The sequence below is a fragment of the Procambarus clarkii genome, chromosome 77 (assembly GCF_040958095.1).
Source record: "Procambarus clarkii isolate CNS0578487 chromosome 77, FALCON_Pclarkii_2.0, whole genome shotgun sequence".
NCBI classification, from domain to species: domain Eukaryota; kingdom Metazoa; phylum Arthropoda; class Malacostraca; order Decapoda; family Cambaridae; genus Procambarus; species Procambarus clarkii.
This window is the reverse complement of record NC_091226.1, coordinates 15,623,465-15,644,750: the sequence shown is the minus strand read 5'-3', so window position 1 is coordinate 15,644,750 and position 21,286 is coordinate 15,623,465. Positions and strand designations below refer to the sequence as shown.

Here is a 21,286-nt window from a genome sequence, read left to right as displayed (position 1 = left end):
CTGTAGACAGTAAACAAACAAGTCTCTCTGGCTTGATTTTTAAGCACTAGTACAGTGTTTTCATGGCGTTTTGCATGCATTTTGTACCTTAGCCAAGACGTCTGGGAGGTTCCCGGTAAACGCATCATAGACGGTACATGATCATTATATAAATTTAGGTTGGTATATAATTTATTATTAGCGAGGTCTCCCCCAAACAAAAACATTAAGCACCATTTTCTATAAAACATAAATAAAATTTCAATGGCTAACTAAAGAAAATTCTCCTTCGGCGCCCAATAACCGAATGCAATAAAATAAAGCACAAATGAATATAAGTAATAAACACATAATACAAATAAATGAAAAAAACATTTCTAAGTAAATAGGGGTTATGAATCAAACTAAATTACTGAACCCCGCCCAGGATGGGACCCCACAACAAGCTGATTGACTCCTAGATACCTATTGTAGGTGAACAGGTGCATGAGGTGATAGGAAACCCGCCCAATCATTTCTGTGCCACCAGGAATTCGAACCCGGAATTCTCAATTGTGCGTCGAGAACGAACCCGACTGTACTACTGAGACCCTAATGATATGGGGAGGGGAAACCTTTGACAAGCCACCGGCTTCCTGCCCCCGCTGAGGCCGATTGAGAGAACGTTGCCTTCTGATAAACTCAGATAAATTGATACAATTCAAATTTGTATTCAAAATAATGTGTGTACAGAGAGCATAAGAGTAATGTACAATATTGTAGGAACAAGTGTTTCACAAAAAGGCAAATTTACCTGAATTTACCTGAAAGTCACCATATCTACTGACCCTCAACAGGAACAGGAAGTACCGATCTACCTACAACGGCTTATATCACAAGCTTCTCCACCAACCACTTGGGCTGGACGGTAGAGAGGCTGCCTCGCTTCATGCAGGTCGGCGTTCAATCCCCGACCGTCCACAAGTGGTTAGGCACCATTCCTTTCCCCCCGGCCCATCCCAAATCCTTATATCCTGACCCCTTCCCAGTGCTATATAGTCGTAATGGCTTGGCGCTTTCCCATGATAATTACAAAAAATTACAAGCTTCTGACTTTGGCCAAACTGACCAACATCTAGCAAGATGGAAAGTGATATTAATAATAATTAGTTGTACACTTGCGAATTAATGTGGGCCTTCTCAGAAGGTGGGCCTTCTCAGAAGGTGGGCCTTCTCAGAATGTGGGACTTCTCAGAATGTGGGACTTCTCAGAATGTGGGACTTCTCAGAATGTGGGACTTCTCAGAATGTGGGACTTCTCAGAATGTGGGACTTCTCAGAATGTGGGACTTCTCAGAATGTGGGACTTCTCAGAATGTGGGACTTCTCAGAATGTGGGACTTCTTAGAATGGCCTTAGGACTGTAACACTTAGCGATAGGTTAACCGACCCATTTCATTATCTGTCATAAACCTAATGAGAATATGGAGCAAGTATATTACTTCTTAATAATAATAGTAACTGTAGCAACTATATTAAGTACCCCGCGGGAAAAGTAGGTAATTCAATCTAGGGCGGAGGACTTCTATTCAGTCCTAAAGCATATATACACACAGGCTTCCTGTCTCTGAGAACGGGAATTAAATGCGATTGCTAATGTAAAAGGCCTCTTATTACCTGCATCACATCCGATCTCTCATCAATGCCTTTTTTCCCAATTTATTTATTTCCCTCTAAGCTCTATTCCACAGATAACGTTAACAAAACAGCTGTATTTAAAGATATAACATTATTATATATTAATAATATCAAGAAAATCCTTTTTTAACTTTGAAGTTTGACAATAACAATGCGCCAGAACGGATCAAAGCCAGAGACCTGACCGAGGTTCCGAACACAATGTTTTGCAGCAGACGACGCGCAGCAGACGACAAAATCGAAGTGTGGCAGAGAGCGGGCGTCTGCTGGAGCATTTCAGCAGTATCTCAGGTAATTTCCCAGCCCCACTGCTTCCCTCGTCACCTCCATAGTTTCAGGGACACAGAACTCTACGAACTGCTGAAGGTATATGACTTTAAACGGTATATTACTTTTAGGGGATTTCAGTGCGTACTCCCCAGCAAGAGGATTTAATTTTTTTTTCATTCGTGATGCTGGACGATTATGGAGAGACTCCATCTTATTTTAACATACATGAAATATAATGAATAACCTTCTGTAATATAATGAATAACCTAGAGAGGTTTTCTAGCTACTGAAAGGCTGTTATACATGCTATGGTGGTGTGTTCTCTCAAGAAGTTTGACTGACGTTGCCCAATAAACTCCATTGAGGCAAATTATATATATGTATTTTTATTAGCTTAGTCGAATCATTATTAATTATAATGAAGTATAATACTAGGAACAATGAGTGTCGACATTTCTATCAAGCTAAATGTTGCTGTCATCAATTTGTGCTATATTGATAACTATGTGATTTCAGATATGTATGTCTATGAATATATGTATAGGTATATATATATATATATATATATGTACATGTATGTATGAGTGTGTGTACATGTATATACAACATTAATAATTTTGTAACTAGCGTCAAAAATTGTTATTTGCTTAGCTAAACGAACTAGAGGGTTCAGTTCCTGAACCGATTATGTGCCTCTGTAATCCTTTACACAACCGCCCACGGGATGGGTATGGGGTGCACAATAAAGAAAGAAATTGGAAAAATGTGATTTCAGTATTTGTGATGCATCTTTTATATCATTTTTATTTTATGGTGATTAACATTTGGATTTTAAAACGTTATTTGGGGATGTATAATATGATTGGGTTGTGCTTGTGGGTATTGATAGGTTGCACTCAAGAATTTACATTATTATATAGGGAATACTCACTAGTTTTTTGTTATACATGCTCATAATTTTTTGCATATTGGATGTACAAATTTAAGTATTGTATCTATAATTACTATGGACGGAATATATCAAATCTGGAGTGTTGTACCCCAAGAAATTAATGTTTTATACTATTATAATTCTTAAGAGCAGTACAAACATTAAAACAACCTAATCATAAACCCCCTTATAAGTATGGGTTTTATATACTATAAAACCTATATTTTTATATATAGTATAAAACCTTTTATACTATATATAAAAACATATAATATATTTATATATATTTTATATTACTTAAGAATATTTAAGTATGGGTTTTAACTTTATAGTTAGGAAAAATAAAGTGAATAGTCCCAAATTCTACTATCTAACTGTCCATTATGACTATATATACAATGCTCCACATAGCTACAAAAAGTATTATCTAAACAGGAGGCTGGTTTATAAAATATATAATCTATGTCTAATCCTAGAATAGAAGAATTACAGTTACAGATATTTATGTAGTTTGATTTATTTTTTAACTTTCTTATTTGCAGAGCAAGAACAAATGAAGTTAAAGTTGTACGACACTTTGATCACTGTTTGCACAACGACGCATGAGCGCTCAATTTGTGCTCATCAAGTCAGCGTTGCACGAAGAGCGTTCATCCACATGAGTTTAAAGGCACTGCTCGCTTGCTAAACAGAATATTTGGAGTAAAATTCCCAGTTGTCACTCAAGATCGAAGCATTATTCAGGTACTTAAGATCTCTACAATTTTACAGAGTAGTTCAAAATACATTTGTCTGAAAAAGTATAAAAATAGGATGCTATGATCAATAGGTAATAGAAGATTATACAAATGTAAAATTGTTTCCCCTCCATTGGGTTGGGCAATTGGATTTTGTTAATGATAGCACCAAGTAAGAACTTAGTACGTAAGAATAAGAATAGTAGGAAGAATACCACTCTATTTGAGAAACTGAGCCATATTGAAAAACATTATGAAGCCTTTTTTTTGTGAATCATTTTGGGAATCATGTGAATAATGAACCCTTAAGAGAGATTGTGGATATATAATTGTCATTAATTTGTTTGTTGGGAACAGGAAGCCTGTACTTAGGTTTTCTGAGGTCCCCACCGACCAACTACTGACCTATCCTAGGATGCAACCCCACAACAGTTGTCTTAACTCCTGAGTACCTATTTACTGCCCAACTGTTTCAGTTTTGCCTGTGGATTGAACCCAGATCTCTTTAATGTGAACCGAGGATGTAGACCACTATGCTACTCTTATTAATACAATGCCCTTTTTAAATACAGGCATGTAAGCTGTTTTGAAATTCGGATAAGGTATAAATTATGATGTAACAAGCATTTTATGAGTTCGGCAGTTATGGTGTTCTTCCTGTATTAGATAACAGGCCTTATCGGCCTGTTATCCAAATAAAGTATGACCTCATATGAGTGTATGCAACAGTCACACGGTTTATGAGTTAGTGTACACGTATGAAATACCTGCATTTATTGCAATATGACCAATATGGTCATTGTTCAAGCATGTGGTGAAGTGTGTTTACAGAAACTAGATTCCTTTTTCATATGCACACATTATATATGCTGTACCTAATCACCAGAACCACAGAACTAGGCATAGTAGACAACTCTTTTTATTTAAAAAAGAAAAAAATACCAGCGCTTAATGAAATGATTTCATTATCTTATTTACAGATTTATTTATGCTTTGTTTTACCTGCAGTATATAAGGGATCAAGGGAGGCAGTAGATGTGCGAGTCATTAGGGCAGTTGGTTTTGTCGGCAGCCGAGTCTGCCGGTACAGTAGTTGGTCGGGGACTGCACACAGTCAGCCTTGCCTATAGTTAGCGGGACCTCGACATACTCACAGGCTTTCTGTCCTTAACACTGGTATATCATACCATATTTAGGACAGATCAGGCTGCTATGTTTTGGTTCAAACATCATTTTTATATGCTGTGTAATAATCTGAATATATCTATTAATGCGCAAGTTACAAATTTCTAAAAACGTAAATTTTAAAGGAGATTCGGTTAGTTGAGTAATTCTGGCTGCGAGGTACAACATATTATATATACTGTACACACATCTACATATACCTATGCCCTGTAATATTATGTCTCATGACATGGATGCCCTTTGGGCTCTTGTTTCCAGATATGGTGTCTTTCGCAAAATACAGCTTGGTTCCCATGGAGGAACCAAAGGAGGCACAAGATATTACACAGTCAAGGGTCTCGGGAGCCTTTGATTACAATTCGGCATTCAGCTACAAATCAGCATTTGACTACAGCAAAACTCCCAGTCAGTACCAGTCTGCATTCGACTATGGCTATGGCCACAGGGGTCACTCAGTTTCCCTCAATCTTGGGGAGAAGGGTTTGTAGAGGCAATTGATTCATGTTGTGTGTCTAGTTGTCTAGCCATGCAGTAGCTTTCATCTTTTTTTTTTTTGGCAACTATCATTTTTCTCTGGTAAGTACTTAGGCAAGGGTCATATTCTGGAATATTTTTAAGCTTTGGAATATATTCAAGATTATTTGAATCCACACACTCTTGGTATTCCATCCCATCCTCATAAACAAAGGCCAAAGTCCATCCCATGCATCTGCCAAACCCCGCTGTTTATGAATGAAAAACGGTTTACACACGACTCACAACTGATGACGTCCAAACACTTCCAGAACAAGTACTTCGCTGACGACTTTTGTTTAACCACAACACTGTAAATGTATCATCCACATACTACAAATACAAATAATTGCCAACAGAACCTAAACATCTACCCTAACCAGTACCTAAATATGCACAATATGCTAATATATAATATTAATTTATATACGAGAAAACTATTTTGAATGAACAGCATGTTAAATTGATGAATGCGGCTTTGGGGTCGACCTCTGGATGGAATGGGCTTGGTCTGAGGACGTGTTGGGTATTCCCAAGCCCATACCTTAGACTTCTACAATATTCAAAATCCTACTATATCTACATTTACAGCTGAGTCAAGATAGGGCTAACAGCTGTCAGTTACATTTCTACATGTAAACACAAAAAGACTATTTTTGTTAGTCTAATATCACTGATTACTAGAGGGCATTTCTAGAATTAATTATCACCTGGATATGACCCATTTAATTGTATTTCTTGTTTGTCTCACCTTGTACTGGAGGGGTTGAAGACAAATTCCTCTGTCATAAGCCCTATACACTCCTTATACTCATCCCTATACACTTCTTATACACATCTCTATATACATTCCCCATACACATTCCTACACACTCGCCTAGAAATGTGTCACTCTCCCAAAGCAAGGCTGGTCTCTAATGTGAGCTTTCTAACCAATACACTGATACTTTTCTCTTCTATATATTTCACTGCTATCGGTTTTTTCTGATGAACCTCTTTAAATCTTTAGAGTATGCTTTTCAGTAAGCCTTAAGTGTGATAGTGTATGTCAGGGCTGGCAAGGCATTATTTACCAAGTAGAGCATCGTGGTATGTGTGTGTCCTATTTTCATGTGATTGCCCTTTGGTAGTAAAATTAATAAATTCTGATGTTATGAATGTTCTGTAAATAGGTGTGGTTATATGTATATATATACCGTAGAACCTCGAGTGACAAGCGCCTCAATTGGTGAGCAATTTGGGTAATGAGCGCCCCGATCGCCGACAATTCGTCTCGTTTGGCGAGCGCTCGTTTGAATAATTCTTCGAGATAGTTAACAATTCTTCGCGGCAGGGGATCGTATTCCAGGGACCATAGGATTAAGGACTTGCCCGAAACGCTACGCGTACTAGTGGCTGTACAAGAATGTAACAACTCTTGTATATATCTAAAAAAAAAACAAAAAAAACAAAAAAAAAATGACAACACCACATGGTGAGCTCGCACGGCTTCTCGCACATTCTCGGACGCCTCCGACGATGCAAATAAATTATCTTTTTTTGTTTAAAGATGCTAATGATGCTGGGATGTAAAGGGGTGACTGCTGTGATGTTGCAAAGCATCGATTTTTTTGTAGAAAAAAGAAATGATTTTAATAAAAAAAAAGAACAAATGTCAAAAAGATTCGTTCGGTAGGTAGGTAGCTCCATGTTTCTTAAAAAAAAAAAAAAAAAAAAGTTGAAATAATTTGAGAAACGGACAAATGCCATACAGGTTCGTTCAGTGTTTGTCGGATAGGCTGCTCCATTATTGAGAAATAAATGAAAAATACAAAACAAATGGAACACATTTGAAACAAAGAAAGATTGTCATAATGGAGCAGCCTACCCGACAAACAGTGAACGAACCTATATGGCATTTTTCCGTTTTTTAAATTGTTTCAACTTTTTTTTTTTAAAGAAACATGGAGCAGCCTACCTGATAAATACCGAACGAACCTTTTGCTCTACGAAATTTTTTTTTTTTTTTAACAAATTTGAAGAAAGAAAAATGTCATAAAAATTTGTTCAGTGTATGTAAGGTAAGCTGTTCCATTATTTAAAACATCGAATATCATATTGATGTTTTTCGGTGGTAGAACGGATTAATTTGATTTCCATTATTCTAAATGGGGAAATTCGTTTTGAAAGATGAGCGTTTCACATAACGAGCTCTGTGTCGGAACGGATTAAATTTGTTATTCGAGGTTCCACTGTACATATATAGAGTACATCAATGTTGTTATCCAGATTTTTGTTTTATTCTTGAGTGTTTGCTAATATAATAATTCTATTTTTTCTTTATAAAGACAACCTATTGCACTGATGAAAACAAGCCATGCCACGGCAGCTGATTAATGGAATACTCAGGAAGTGATTGTCATTATTAAAAAATAGATTTTCAGGATTATAGTTGATAAAAATCATAAATCTATGGTTTAAAGATAAAGCTTGCAAAGTCATTATTTTTTTCAGAATAGAGTTTATTTAACCACTGTGCTGCCCCAACCGAAAAAATCTCGTTCTGAGAGTTGTACTTTTTTTTTTAATTAGGCTGTATTTTAATGTTTTTCATTGTTTTCATCACTTTGTGTTTTGAAATGAAAATAGTTGAGTTTGGAAACATTTTGACATTACCTGAACATTTATAAAAACAACAAAAATATGTCCTTAACAATTGCACTGTGAAGTTTTTGCCAAAAACAGGTGCGCAGTGCAGGGGTTAAGTAATCTGGCAGGCAAATGTGTTCAGTCAGAACATAACGTCAAGAAAGCCAAGCCAGTCTCATGGTTTTCTTGTTCTCTTCTGTAAAGAAAATATGCTTGTCTTATAATTGACTTAATGTTGATCATGCTACTTGTCATATAATTATCTAATTCCTTAATGTGAAAACTGTGATTTTTGGTGTTACCTTATGTGTTTAATTAAATATTCTGGAATAATTTCTGCAAGTAAATGCAGTAATATATCTAAAATTTACTAATCTAATTGTCAAATTATGCTTTAACTAAATTGTATTTAGAGTGAAATATGGTTTTCTACAATGTATTTTATGTTTTGAGAAGCTAGATCTGTATTATTGATAGTGCATGGCTTTATATTTGTCATGTTGAACAACTGAAATTGGTCTCTAGATACTTGAGAATATTCATTTATATTTAATCCAATATTTGGTCATGGCTTCACGTTAAATTTGCCCGGCGGCTTTATTATTTTTCATACTGTTCACTTTTAGCAAATATTACCACAAACTATCCATTATATTGTTTTTTTATTTGTCATTTATTGTAACTACTACAAAGCAAGACATTAAGTGTCAAGTATCATTAAGTATCAAGTGTCTCCCATTGTTGCTTGATATTGATTTTGCATCCAACTTAAAACAAATTACTTGTGAGTGAGTGAACAGGAGTGAGTGAACAGGCACACTTCTGGAGAGAAACCAAAATACCAAGCTAGCAGGCATGAAGAGCTGCATAGAAGCCCACACTTGTCATCTGCAGGAGAATGAACAGGCACACTTCTAGAAAGAAACCAAAATACCAAGCTAGCAGGCATGAAGAGCTGCATAGAAGCCCACACTTGTCATCTGCAGGAGAATGAACAGGCACACTTCTAGAAAGAAACCAAAACAGCAAGCTAGCAGGCATGAAGAACTGTATAGAAACCACCGTAAAACTAAATAAAAAATAAATATTAAAAATAGACCACCGTAAAACCCTTATGATCTATAGATATAGCCACAAACCAAGCACAGGCGATTCCACACTGATGCAAAGGAGATCACCTGAGGGCAGCCAAGTGTCTTGCAAAACCAACATAAGGACATGTTGGCCATCCATACCATAGCAATGGAGCAGAAATAAGAGAAACTGTCTGCAAGCATGATGGACATGCTGCACATGTGAACCACACAAAGACACACCACAAATCCTGATAATTGAGAAGGCATACTATCCACTGAGTCCAGCCCAACAATAGAAAAAGACTGATGTAACCCGCCTGAATTAAGACATTGAACCACTAGAAAGCAGTTAGAGTGGAGTCAGTCCACAGAGTGCGTAGGAAGATGAATGAGCTTAAGAGCATGTCAATAGGTAGCCAATTTCTGAACCATACATTTTATCAAGATCGATACTGTACTTCAATGCTAAAATCAGTGCAGTGAAGTTATGCAGATTGGCTTGTGTTTATCTATCATAGTACATTTTATGTAATGAATTATTATTAATTTAGCCCTTTTATTTTCTGTTGAGATATGGAATTCAGCAATTGTTCAGCAAATGTTATATTACAACTTATTAATTATAGGCTTAAGTGGTTGACTGTCATACCTGATAGGAACTGGAGGAATACTCAACGCTTCTTCTAAACTTCTTCATTGTTGGATACACAGACCTAGCCATTCAAGGTCCCACCTGCTCTGGTCTCCGATTTGAACCGAGGGGGCAGCCTACACATGCCATCCTACAACAATTTAGGATACAGATGGACATGTGCTATGCATTCGACACTTCACACTAGGGAAATCAATTTCATCATCCACAACTGTGTGATATTTGTAATGCATTAGTCTCCACTCTTTTTTTTTTTATTTTTTTATTTTTAGGTCCTACCTCAAGTGTTGATGCAAGCAGAATGGAAAGTACACTTAAGGCCAGGGCTAAGAGATCCAAAAGATCTTTGCCACAGTTGCCTAAAGGCTCAACTTACTTGGAAGGTCAGGTATTCTTTGATGTTCACTTGGAAGCCTTATTGAACACAACACGTAGTCTTGCCTCAAACTCACCAAGTGTCATTTCTAATGTTTGTGTGTCTATCCAGTTAGGACTCAATTTAGGATAGAATTTGGCATGAGCATTCCCAGTTCTATATTCAGTTGGAAATTCAAAGGGAAGAAAGGGCCAGAAACTTATCATGCACTCTGGGCTGGACAGGAGAGCGGCGGTCTCACTTCAATCCCCGACTGTCCAAGTGGTTGGGCAACATTCCTTTCCACCCCCCCATCCCATCCCAAATCCTTATCCTGACCCATTCCAAGTTCTATATCGTCATAATGGCTCGGCACTGTCTCCTGGTTGGAGAGTAACAATATTAAATGATTTGCAGCACATTTTGAATAAATGACACATTACTGTTATGGATCCAATACACTTGCATCATTTATGCCTGAGATGCCATTCAGGAAAGAATAAGTGATAAGTATTCCCTTTCTAGACCTTAATATTCCAATGATTGTCCTAAAAAGTTGGTGACACAAACAGTAAATATTGAGGCTTTAAACTGCTCCTACTGATGTGTTCTATTCCAGAGGGGCCTCATTTATTATGACTATGAAAATAAGGAGTCTGTCAGACACTTTGTTAGAAAATGGATACCGCTCTGACACAAGAGTCCCTCTCCTTGCTACGTATTGTATTTTCCTCAGGCAAGATTTATAAGGATGACAAACGGGAACATCAAATCTAACACTTCCGTTCCATAACAATGGTTTGATTTGATCCTAATTGTCCAATTATAGATTCTTACCACATTGAATTAGGTTGTATTTATCCACTTAATCAAGTAGGAACAGAGAAGAAGCTATCTCCCTTAGATGTTAGCTCTTTGCATGGGGTGACGGCTTAAGACGCTCCATTTTATATACACAACAAAAGTGTCAACACCGGCTACTAACAGAAACGGGTAACTAGCACCATTGTTTAACAAGCTAGCTACAGAAGTGAATGTAAAGCAAGTTTTTTACCCGAGGGCCACTATAGCTCTGGTGGCCATTACGTGGACACGAAGCTGGTGGCATTGTCAAAGGTCCGTCCATTTGTCCTGTGATTTTATTGAGCCAAATTTTAATATTCTCCCATCCTCTTTGAAATCAAATAAGAGAGCCAATTGGCCCATTTACTCGTGTAACCACTCCAGGACGGTAGAGTGACGGTCTCACTTCATACAGGTTGGTGTTCAATTCCCCAACCGTCCAAGTGGTTGGGCACCATTCCTTCCCCCGTCCCATCCCAAATCCTTATATCCTGATCCCTTCCAAGCGCTATATAGTCGTAATGGCTTGGTGCTTTCCCTGATAATTCCCTACCCCTCCAGGAAAACAATAATTACCAGTAGGGGAGGAGACAACAGGGATTCAGAGGCGATTAGTCTGAAGATGATTGGCCATTTTGTGTAGTCTCTTGTGGTCTGCCTTGAACATTTAATCTCAATTTGAAACAATATGTATCAAGGAACAAATCATTAAAGATTCAACTGAATATCTTTCCAGTCAGCAAAAAGCAATTCTAACACTAGAAGAATGAATTTAGACCTGTAATATTGGCAAACTCATAATTGCATTTAATGTTCCAATTCCTGTATGACCACAGTTAAAACGGTAAAAAAACAGGAACCATAGATAATATCTATAGATCTCAAAGCTACTTGCACATTTAAATAAATTAGCAGTTTAGAGCACATTTGTATTTTTAGATTATGAACCAATGTTATCATTTTAAAAGATGGGCTTGTTGGTTTTGATACAGTTTACTCTGTAACAACTCTTGATGTATCATTTTGCTTAATGCACAGCACTTTTGTGTACTATAGTGTACTCAAGGGTGCTACCTTACCTTGAGGTGCTACCTTGAGGTGCTTCCCGGGCTTAGCGTCCCCGCGGCCCGGTCATTGACCAGGCCTCCTGCTACACTACATGTACTCTATGTTCACTTGAGATGGCACATTGCATCTTCCACACATGTGTTTTCTTGCCTTGAACCTTACCACTAGCTTTCTTGGGACCCATGGCAAGATATATAATAACTTTTATGCTCAAATAGCCAAAAATCCGAAAAAAATGTAAATCCTTGCAAAGAATTCAGGCGGGATAGTCACTTGGTGGGAGGCACTGGTAAACTGAGGCGCTATCGCCGTGTCACCATGCGCTAGGTCGCCCATACGCATATCAACAAAGTCGTATCCCGAGGTAAAGTTTGTAACCCGATTAAAATTTTCCGAAGAAATCGGACTCATAACCTGAAAAGTTCGCAAAGAGAGCATTCGTAAACTGAGGTACCACTGTATAAATGTGATATTCATTTGTTAATTAAACGTGTTACAAACTGAATACTAGTCCTTAATTTGATTTAATGGTTAATATACATCATATATGCACTGTATTATTAGTCACATTGCATTGTGTGCATGTAGTGTACAAAGGTGTTTATTGTGAAAAAATTCATGGATGTAGCATATTATTAGATAAAAACAGTAATGTGCCTGAGGAAATAATGAATGCCTACATTATTAAATTAGAAAATAAATGTTTATTCAATCTGTAGTTAAATTGTGTGACTTTAAAAATGAAAATGTGCCGTATCTTTTTGTTTTTAAAACATTTAATGATTTTATTTCCGTTTTACATTTTTTGTACTGTACTTTTTTATAATAAGAATGTTTGTGTTTAAGATTCACTGAATAAACAGTTACATACATGACAATATTTCTTTGTACAGTATTTAAGATTCACCAAATAAAGTCACAAGTATGACAATATTTCTTTTCATTTAAGATTCGCTGAATAAATAGTCACATGTATCACAATATTGTCATTGTTTTTCAGATACTGAACAGAAAAAGAAAAAGTTTGCAAACTGGAGTATCATGAACTGTTTAGCGACGCTCGTTACATGGCTCAGTTATTTCTTCATAGCGCTTACATTCCCAGTCACCCTTTGGTTCTGCTTCAAGAAATTAGCTCAGTGGGAGCGTCTTATCGTCTTTCGCCTCGGGAGGTTACGAGGTGCGCTGGGGCCCGGCTTGGTGTTCATAATCCCTTGGCTAGATCATCATACCCGTGTCGACATGAGAACCAAGGCTTTCTCTGTGCCTCCACAACAGGTAAATAGATCCATTTCAGGCTGCTTATTTTCTTGCTAGAAGTCTATCAGTGTGTTAAAATATGTACTTGGTCATTTGACTTCTGAGGTTAATTTCAGAGAAGCACTTGTGTTTTTTCTGGCAAAATTAATTTAAAGCTTTAGTATTGTAGAAGTAGTAAGCATCCTGCAGTTTCGGGAGACTATGGAGTTGCGTTCGGGTTGTCAAGGCTGAGGTGTCCTCTCCAGGGCTCAAAGCCAGGGTAAGTCGATATGGAGGAGAAGCTGTTACCCATGCAGCAGGTCCCTCCCTCTCCACGATGATGAAATTGTCCAATGGAAAAGCAAACGCGTGTTGATAATCATTAGATTTCCTAAAGTATACCAATTATTGAGGCACATTATGAAATACTGCACTATGGTTCACTGGATGTGCATTCAGCTTTCTTAGAAAACACAAGTGATTATTTTTCAGACAAATCATATTCTATGGATTTATTTTATTTGTTGCTTTTATAATTAGTTTAGCTCTTTTAGTTTGGCTATCATCATAACTGCATTATCCTGTAAATCAAGGTATAATATGTTGATTTAAACTATTATCATCATCTGGGTTTTAAACAATGATGCTAATATGGATGTAATAGCTGTCTATGGATGTAATGGAGTTTACCTTGACTAGTGAAACAACGTCCTGCCATTGCTTTATGATTCCTGACACCCCCCTCAATTGTGCACTTATCACCTCATGTTGATTCATGAGGTAATGTGGTTATCGTCATACATTAATTTAAACTATTATTGTCTGGGTTTCATAACAATAATGCTAATATAAATATAATAGGTTTATATGGATACTGTATAGTGGAGTTTACATGAACCCAAGAAAAAAAATCTTGCTGTCGTTTCACGATTGTTTATCGATGTAAGTGAAGTTTTCGTTGCAAATGTTACTATGCCAATGTGGTGGCTAAGTGGCAGCTTCATCATCAGCTGCTTGTGCTTTCTGCTACCTTTATTGTGGAGGGCACGTACATAGCATTTCCAACGTTTTCATAGATGGTTTATCTCGGTTCTGTCCCATTTTTACAGAATGGATCATTGATGACATGTCCTTTCAGTGGCTTTGTGAAATGTTTGGTTGCCCCAAGGTGGATCTCTCTGTATCCGTGGCTCCACTTTCCCGATTGCAAGTCTCTTCTGGTGGATGCTTTTCAGCTGGATTGATGATGGTGGGGGTGCATTTACCTCTTCCTACCATTTCAGTTACTGCTCTGGGTTCTTTCCATTCTAGAGTCGTTTTTTGGGGGGGAAGATGTTCCTTCTGGCTCCTTGGTGGCTAGTTCAACCTTGTTTTCTGGCTCTTCTGCCCCAGTGGGCATTTTCTTGTGGCTCTTGCTTCTTTAGCGGATCGGTCCAACAACATACCTTGCTGTTTCAACCTTCTCCTTTTCAGTCTGGACTTTCTGATGCAGGTCTATCACTGATTTTATGGCATGCATGCGACTGCATAAATCTCTGGCGAGCCCCCACTGGATTATTGTATCCAAGCTTGGAGACTAATCCAGAAAGTCATAGCTGCACTGGAGAACATTCAACACCAGGTAACAAAAATTATTCCAGAACTAAGTCAACTCTTATACTAGGACAAGTTGAGGACCACAAGGTTAACACTGCAAACCAGGCATGACAGGGCTGATCTCATCAAAACTTTTAAAGTACTTAACAATTTGGAGAATAATGATCAAGACAACTTCTTCAAAAGGTCAGATATATCACAAACGAGGAACAACAATTTCAAGCTCAACATGCCACAATGTAGGACTGAAAAAGAGGATATGCTTTTTCACCCAAAGGGTTATAAACCCATGGAACCACCTACCTTCAGAAGCCGTAAAGGCCAAAACTTTGTTGAATTTTAAAATCCAGCTAGAAAAAAATCATCGGACAAATGAGATGATCTTTGTCAAGCCGCTGGCTTTCTATCCCCATCGAGGCCACTAGAATGTTGTGTACAGTGGCAGTGCTTTGTCGCTACCTGCATTCCTCTGCTTCAGTGGATGCTTTGTGGGGTGATCCTGCTTTTTTTTATTGATACAGTATATACAAGAGTTCTTACATTCTTGTACAACCACTAGTACGCGTAGCGTTTTGGGCAAGTCCTTAATCCTATGTTCCCTGGAATACGACCCCCGCGAAGAATCGTTTTTAGAACCAAGTACCCATTTTACTGTGTTTCCTTGGTCCCCTGTTCCAAAGCTCATATATCTCAGGTCTAGCAACCCTACTGTCGACTCTTGTGCTCATGACATTCACAAATACTTATACACTGCTCTCTCTGCAGTCTTTTCTAGAATGTTTCGGGGGATATTCGGGTTTGGGTTTTTTGGCTGTCAAACAGGGTCATGGTGGCTAGCTATTCAGTCGGTGTACCTGGTTCTCGTTGGTCTTGTGTTGCCCTGGACCTTGTTTCTCAGCCAATCGTCCTTCCTTTAGATTAGTACCTGCTGCCTCCCCTCCTCTCTAATAAGTCCCTCTTGAGATGAGATGATTTCGGGCCTTTAGTGTCCCCGCGGCCTGGTTCTCGACCAGGCCTCCACCCCCAGGAAGCAGCCCATGACAGCTGACTAACACCCAGGTACCTATTTTACTGCTAGGTAACAGGGGCATATGGTTAAAGAAACTCTGCCCATTGTTTCTCGCCGGCGCCTGGGATTGAACCCAGGACCACAGGATCACAAGTCCCGCATGCTGTCCGCTCGGCCGACCGGCTCCCATTTTTTCTCTGTGGTTATTTAGCTACAGGGAGCCACCAAGAGGCTCCCCCCGCAACTTATCCTCAGGCCAGGCTTGTTAAAGCTATGGCCATGCCCTAAGATGCATTGAATCAATTTTAACATAGTCTATAAAAAATAGGTTTGTTCTCATCTATATCAATGTTAGTGTATATGAAAGTTCTATGTATAGTGGTGTGGGTTAAGTGTTGAGGTTCTGTTGGCAATTACTTGTAGTACTGTATGTGGGTAAAACGTTATAGATTGCAGCTCGAACAGTGATCGTCAATGAAGCACAGTTCAAGATATGGTAGAACGTCATCAGTTGTGAGTGGTGTGTAAACTGTCATTCATAAAGAGAGGGTTTGTTGACTGGATTAACGAGCATTTGGTTTTTGTTCATGAGAACGAGTTGCTCCTAGAATCCCAGCATTGAATTTAATGAAATGTGTCTTTCTGGCATAGTCCCAATGGCTCTTTGTTTTCCTCCCTCTGTTCTAGGTTCGTTGGTTTGTTGAGATAGGTTTTATTTGCTTTAGAATTGACTGTTGAGCCTGACAGAGGACCGAGTTCCAGGCAGCAATCGGTACTATTGGGCTGAAGTTATTTTGAAGTGAATTATTTTGTTTCAGTTGAATCGGTTGGCGAGTTGTTTGGCAATTTTAAGGCTTCAACTCACGTGAACCCAGCAATTGTCTGTAAAGCTTCACTGACTTTGTGGATGCTTTTCCAGTGATTGGTAGAATATCATTTGTGTTCTGTGCCCCAGTGAGGGCAGTCAGATTCTGGCTCTGGTCTCCTGTAAGCCAAAGAGAACTACAACTGATGTGACTTATCTGGAGCAATCTCGACAAGATAGCTACAGAGAGCTACTGGAGTTCCACCAGAAAGACGCATTTCACTATATTCAATGCTTTTTTTTTTTTGCAGGAAAATAGTTTCTGATATGAATTATAAACATACAAACATACAAGCTTCTCTTTGGGTTATGGGAATATTAAAAAAAAGTATAACTTCATATTGACCAAACCACACACTAGAAGGTGAAGGGACGACGATGTTTCAGCCCGTCCTGGACCATTCTCAAGTCGATTGTGTTTCGGTCCAGGACGGACCGAAACGTCGTCGTCCCTTCACCTTCTAGTGTGTGGTTTGGTCAATATAATTTAGCCACGTTATTGCGACTCATCGCCTGCAGTATAACTTCATATTAAGAGAGTATTTGGAAAATTTAAATAGAATTGAATTACTGTACTTGGAACACTTTAATATTTATACTAAAGTGTTCCAAGAATATATAATGAGTATTTAGAATAAAATCCTGAAATTAATTTGACTACGCCATTATTTTTATTGCAGTTAATCACAGCTGATAATGGGATAATAGAGATGGGCTGTGAGGTGAAGTATCGGATCAGTGATGTACAGCGACTGACCATTTCAGTTACATCCCCGGAGCATGGCTTGCGATCATTTGGAAAAACAGTTATGCTGAATGTTCTCACCAAGAATACTGTCAGGTTAGAATTGCAACTACAATATGTGAACAGTGACCAGAGTTAATGTCGTGCATGCTAGAACAACTACTGTATTTAAGGCTAGGAGAGTACTGAATTGTTATTATTTTTGCATCTTAAGAAGGTTTGTTTCCACACTTACAATTCTGGGGAATCTTGGTGTTCATTAATTATGCCGAGCTGTATACAGAGGTGTTAAATTATGCTGTATACTGTATATCTCACAATATGGGTGATCCCTTCAAGAAACTATGGCATTCACAGTTACCTTGCATCTTAAACATTCCAGGGGGAAGCCTCCCAGTGGCTCCCTGAAGCTATCTTGCTGAGATTGCTGTATATTAAAAGGGCACATCAGTCACAGAAGTTCTGTTTGGCCTACCAGGGTACTGGAGCTAAAACACGACCTCCTCACACAGCACAGGGAGGGAGTGAGTGACAATTCGCCTCCTCACTGGAAAAAAAGTACAGGTACTGTACTCGGAAAAACTCGCTGGTCAGGAGTGCTGCCTGGGGCTGGGCTGTCTGGTGGTGGTGGTGATTGGCACTAATGTGTTTTGAGCTAATTTGAGTGCATCCTTTTTTTTTCTGTGTGAATTGTTTGCAGAGTTGTTTAGCGGTTTCAAGAATATATATTTTGTGAACCTTCCAGTTGTCTGTAAAGCTTTGCAGACTTCCTGAATGCTTTTTCCGGTGAGGCAGCAAATTGTCTTAAACTTCCTGTGTGTCTGCCCAACCATTTGGGCTGATTGGTAGAACGACAGTCTCGCTTCATGCAGATTTTCGTTCAATCCCCAACCGTCCTAGTGGTTGGACACCATTCCTTTCCCCTGGCCCATCCCAAATCCTAATCATGACCCCTTCTAAGTGCTATACAGGGTATAGTCATAATGGCTTGGCATTATTTCCCTGATAGTTCCCTGCCTCCCTGTGCCTTTGTTGAGGGGGCCAGTGTCTGGCTCTGGTCCCAAGTACACCAAGCAGAACTTTTGCAACTGGTGTGACTGTTACCTGAATTTACCCAGGGGCCACTAACACACTAGTGTCCTCAATGAGGACAGGAAGCCAGCCAAAACTTCTCATGATTTTTTCAAATTGGATTTTCAAGTTCAGCAGAGTTTTGACATTTACGGCTTTGGTGGGTAGGCAGTTCCATGGGTTTATAACCCTGTGGGGTGAAAAAGCATCTCCGGTTTTCAGTTCTACATTGTGGCTTGTTGAGCTTCAAATCGTTACTCCTTGACTGCATTATATCTGACATTTTGAAGAGGTTGTTCGGATCAGCATCCTCCAAATTGTTCAGTATTTTGAACGTTTTGTTGAGATCAGCCCTATCATGTCTGGTTTGCAGTGTTAACCTTGTGGTCCTCAACTTGTCCTGGTATAAGAGTTGACTTAGTTCTGGAATTATTTTTATTGCCTGGTGTTGAACTTTCTTCAATGAAACCATGTCTTTCTGAAGATAAGTCTCCACGCCTGGATCTAATAATCAAGGTGGGAATGCACCAGACTTATACAATTGAATGACCATCTTTCACTTTAAGGCAGAGGTATGCTTGATTATTCATAGGGTTTGGTTAAATTTTTTTTAACTGCCGCTCCCATTTGTTGTACAACTTTCAGTGAATGATGGATTCTAACTCCAAGGTCCTTTTCTTTATTAATCTGCTGCCAGGTAATTATGTTAATTTGGTAGTTGGGACGTGGATTGTTATGCCCCTATGCAAGGTCTTGCTATTTATCGATATTAAATAGCATTTACCAGCCCTTTGACCATTTTTGGAGTTTATGTAGATCTTTTTGTAAGGCTTCAATATCATTTTCACTTCTCACTTTACCTTAAATCTTAGTGTCATCTGCAAATTTCATGGTTTGTTCATATTTTAGTATGAAACAATCTCAGCAAGATAGCTTCTAGGAGCTACCGGAGCCTCTCCAAAATGAAGTATATGAATACATTCAATGCTTGGGTTTTTAGTGTTATTGTGAATACAGGACTCATTATATAGAAATATTAGAGTTGCTTAGACTCTATGCAACTTTGATTATGTTGTACACTATTATTTATTAACCCATTCACCATCATAGACACTCCTGTTAAGAAAAAACAAAATTTCTTAATGCAATTACATCACATTTGTGTTTACCGATATGTAGGCCTACCATAATTTTCTATATAAATAAAATATTCTTGTCATTATTTGACCGTTCAGATTAAGTGTGTGTTGCATTTTGCCAGCTATAGAACAGTCTTATATGCTGATGCACAGTTGTTAATTACTACCATTTATTTAATATTATATATGTTTCAGAGAGACGGAACGAGACCGGCCCATGATTGCTTCACAGATCCAAAAGGAGCTCAATTTGAGAGTTCTTGAGTGGGGTATTGAAATTGGAGAAGTAACGCTGTAAGTATTCTCTGCCGTCCATAAAACCTAAATTCAAAGATTATTCTAAGGCAGTGAGCTAGTATAAAAACACACATTCACTTTTATGTACACATTATCATGAGCACTTCATATACATCCTCTATGTACTATTTTATCTCATTAATTAGGACATCATGTAAATTATAATTAAAACTGTGGATACTTTTGTTTACAACCTTCCCTTATACTTCGGTACAATTGTTGTTATTTAAATATTTTTCTCATGTAGGAGCACAGTCAACATTCTCAAGGAAGCCGAGCCCAACAATCCGCTGAAGCCCATCATTAATTGCTTCGGGGGAGGAGGAGGGGAAATCATTGCCCCGCCTGGATCAGCCGGCTCCACAGCCTCTGCAATGTTTAACATTCCTGGGCTTGGAAACATGGGGGATTTCAACTTCCTCAGTGGCAGTTCAAAAAAAAAATCAGAAGCCATTGGTAAGTTTGTACAATCAATTAAAAAAAAAATGAATACTTAGGAACCTGATGGAGTAAAGTTTTTGCATGAAAATTTGGAAAATTACTCAAGGCATTAGTAGGTCCATTTATGCTTACTTTATAATTACAGCCTTTAATTTCTGCCATATTTGTTTTCTGCATGAATTATATACTGTATATATATCCCTTATTGTGATTCACTATTCATAGGTAGCTTTTCAAGCTCCAATAGATTGCAAAAGTAGCACAAAATATACCATATAAAACAAAAAAATCCCAACCTAGCATTTCCTGAAATGTTACGTACTGTATATGTATTAACGACTTTACGAGAAAGTGCCCAATTTAATATTTTGTATAATCTTAATTCAGTTTTTATTATTCACTCTACTAATTTGTATGGTTTATGTACTGTACTTGCCTGCATTGTTACAAAAACTTTATATGCCTTTTTTACAAATAAAGTAAATTAATATAAATCAAAAATGCAAATACAAAATTTCAAAATATACAGTAATATATTTTATTTTGTGTATTCTACCGATATACTCTACTGGTCTATAGTGTATGTGACTCCAGTTTATGTAACAGGGAAAAGTTTACAACATTTTAAATGGTCAACTTCTTATCTTCCAACATATCCATAAATTTAAACAAAATTATACAATACTCTATAGTAAAATAAACATTTGATTTTACAGTCAGATAAATAATGATTTTCTTTATATTTTGCATTACATTGTATGGGAATAAAATGAGGACATAGTCAACTATTTGATATATGATTGGAAAAAATACAGTCCTGAATTTTGGAAGAGTGCATCGTGGCCAAGTAACTTTGATGGCTGTGGTATGGATACAGTGCTTCCTTAGATCATGAAACTTAATTCCTTGAGGTATCACGAATGAAACATGTTTTAATTCGTGATAAGTGAATTAAAGTACTATTGTATAT

The 21,286-nt window shown here is 37.9% G+C and overlaps 1 protein-coding gene across 5 annotated transcripts in view; it reads left to right on the top strand.

The window, feature by feature from the left end:
- The first annotated feature begins 1,835 nt into the window (after positions 1-1,835).
- Positions 1,836-21,286, top strand: part of LOC123747165 (stomatin-like protein 1) — a 46,193-nt gene continuing 26,742 nt past the window's right edge. For 3 of the 5 annotated variants that reach the window (XM_045729201.2, XM_045729199.2, XM_045729197.2), the window contains exons 1-7: positions 1,836-1,947; positions 3,400-3,601; positions 5,038-5,259; positions 12,915-13,192; positions 17,304-17,464; positions 19,774-19,872; positions 20,123-20,331. In XM_045729201.2, the coding sequence (XP_045585157.1) occupies positions 5,040-5,259; positions 12,915-13,192; positions 17,304-17,464; positions 19,774-19,872; positions 20,123-20,331 (967 nt within the window). In that variant the 5' untranslated portion in view covers positions 1,836-1,947; positions 3,400-3,601; positions 5,038-5,039. Of the gene's footprint in view, positions 2,023-3,399; positions 3,602-5,037; positions 5,260-12,914; positions 13,193-17,303; positions 17,465-19,773; positions 19,873-20,122; positions 20,332-21,286 lie in introns of all 5 variants that reach the window. The other 2 variants (XM_045729200.2, XM_045729198.2) reach the window with 2 other exon arrangements.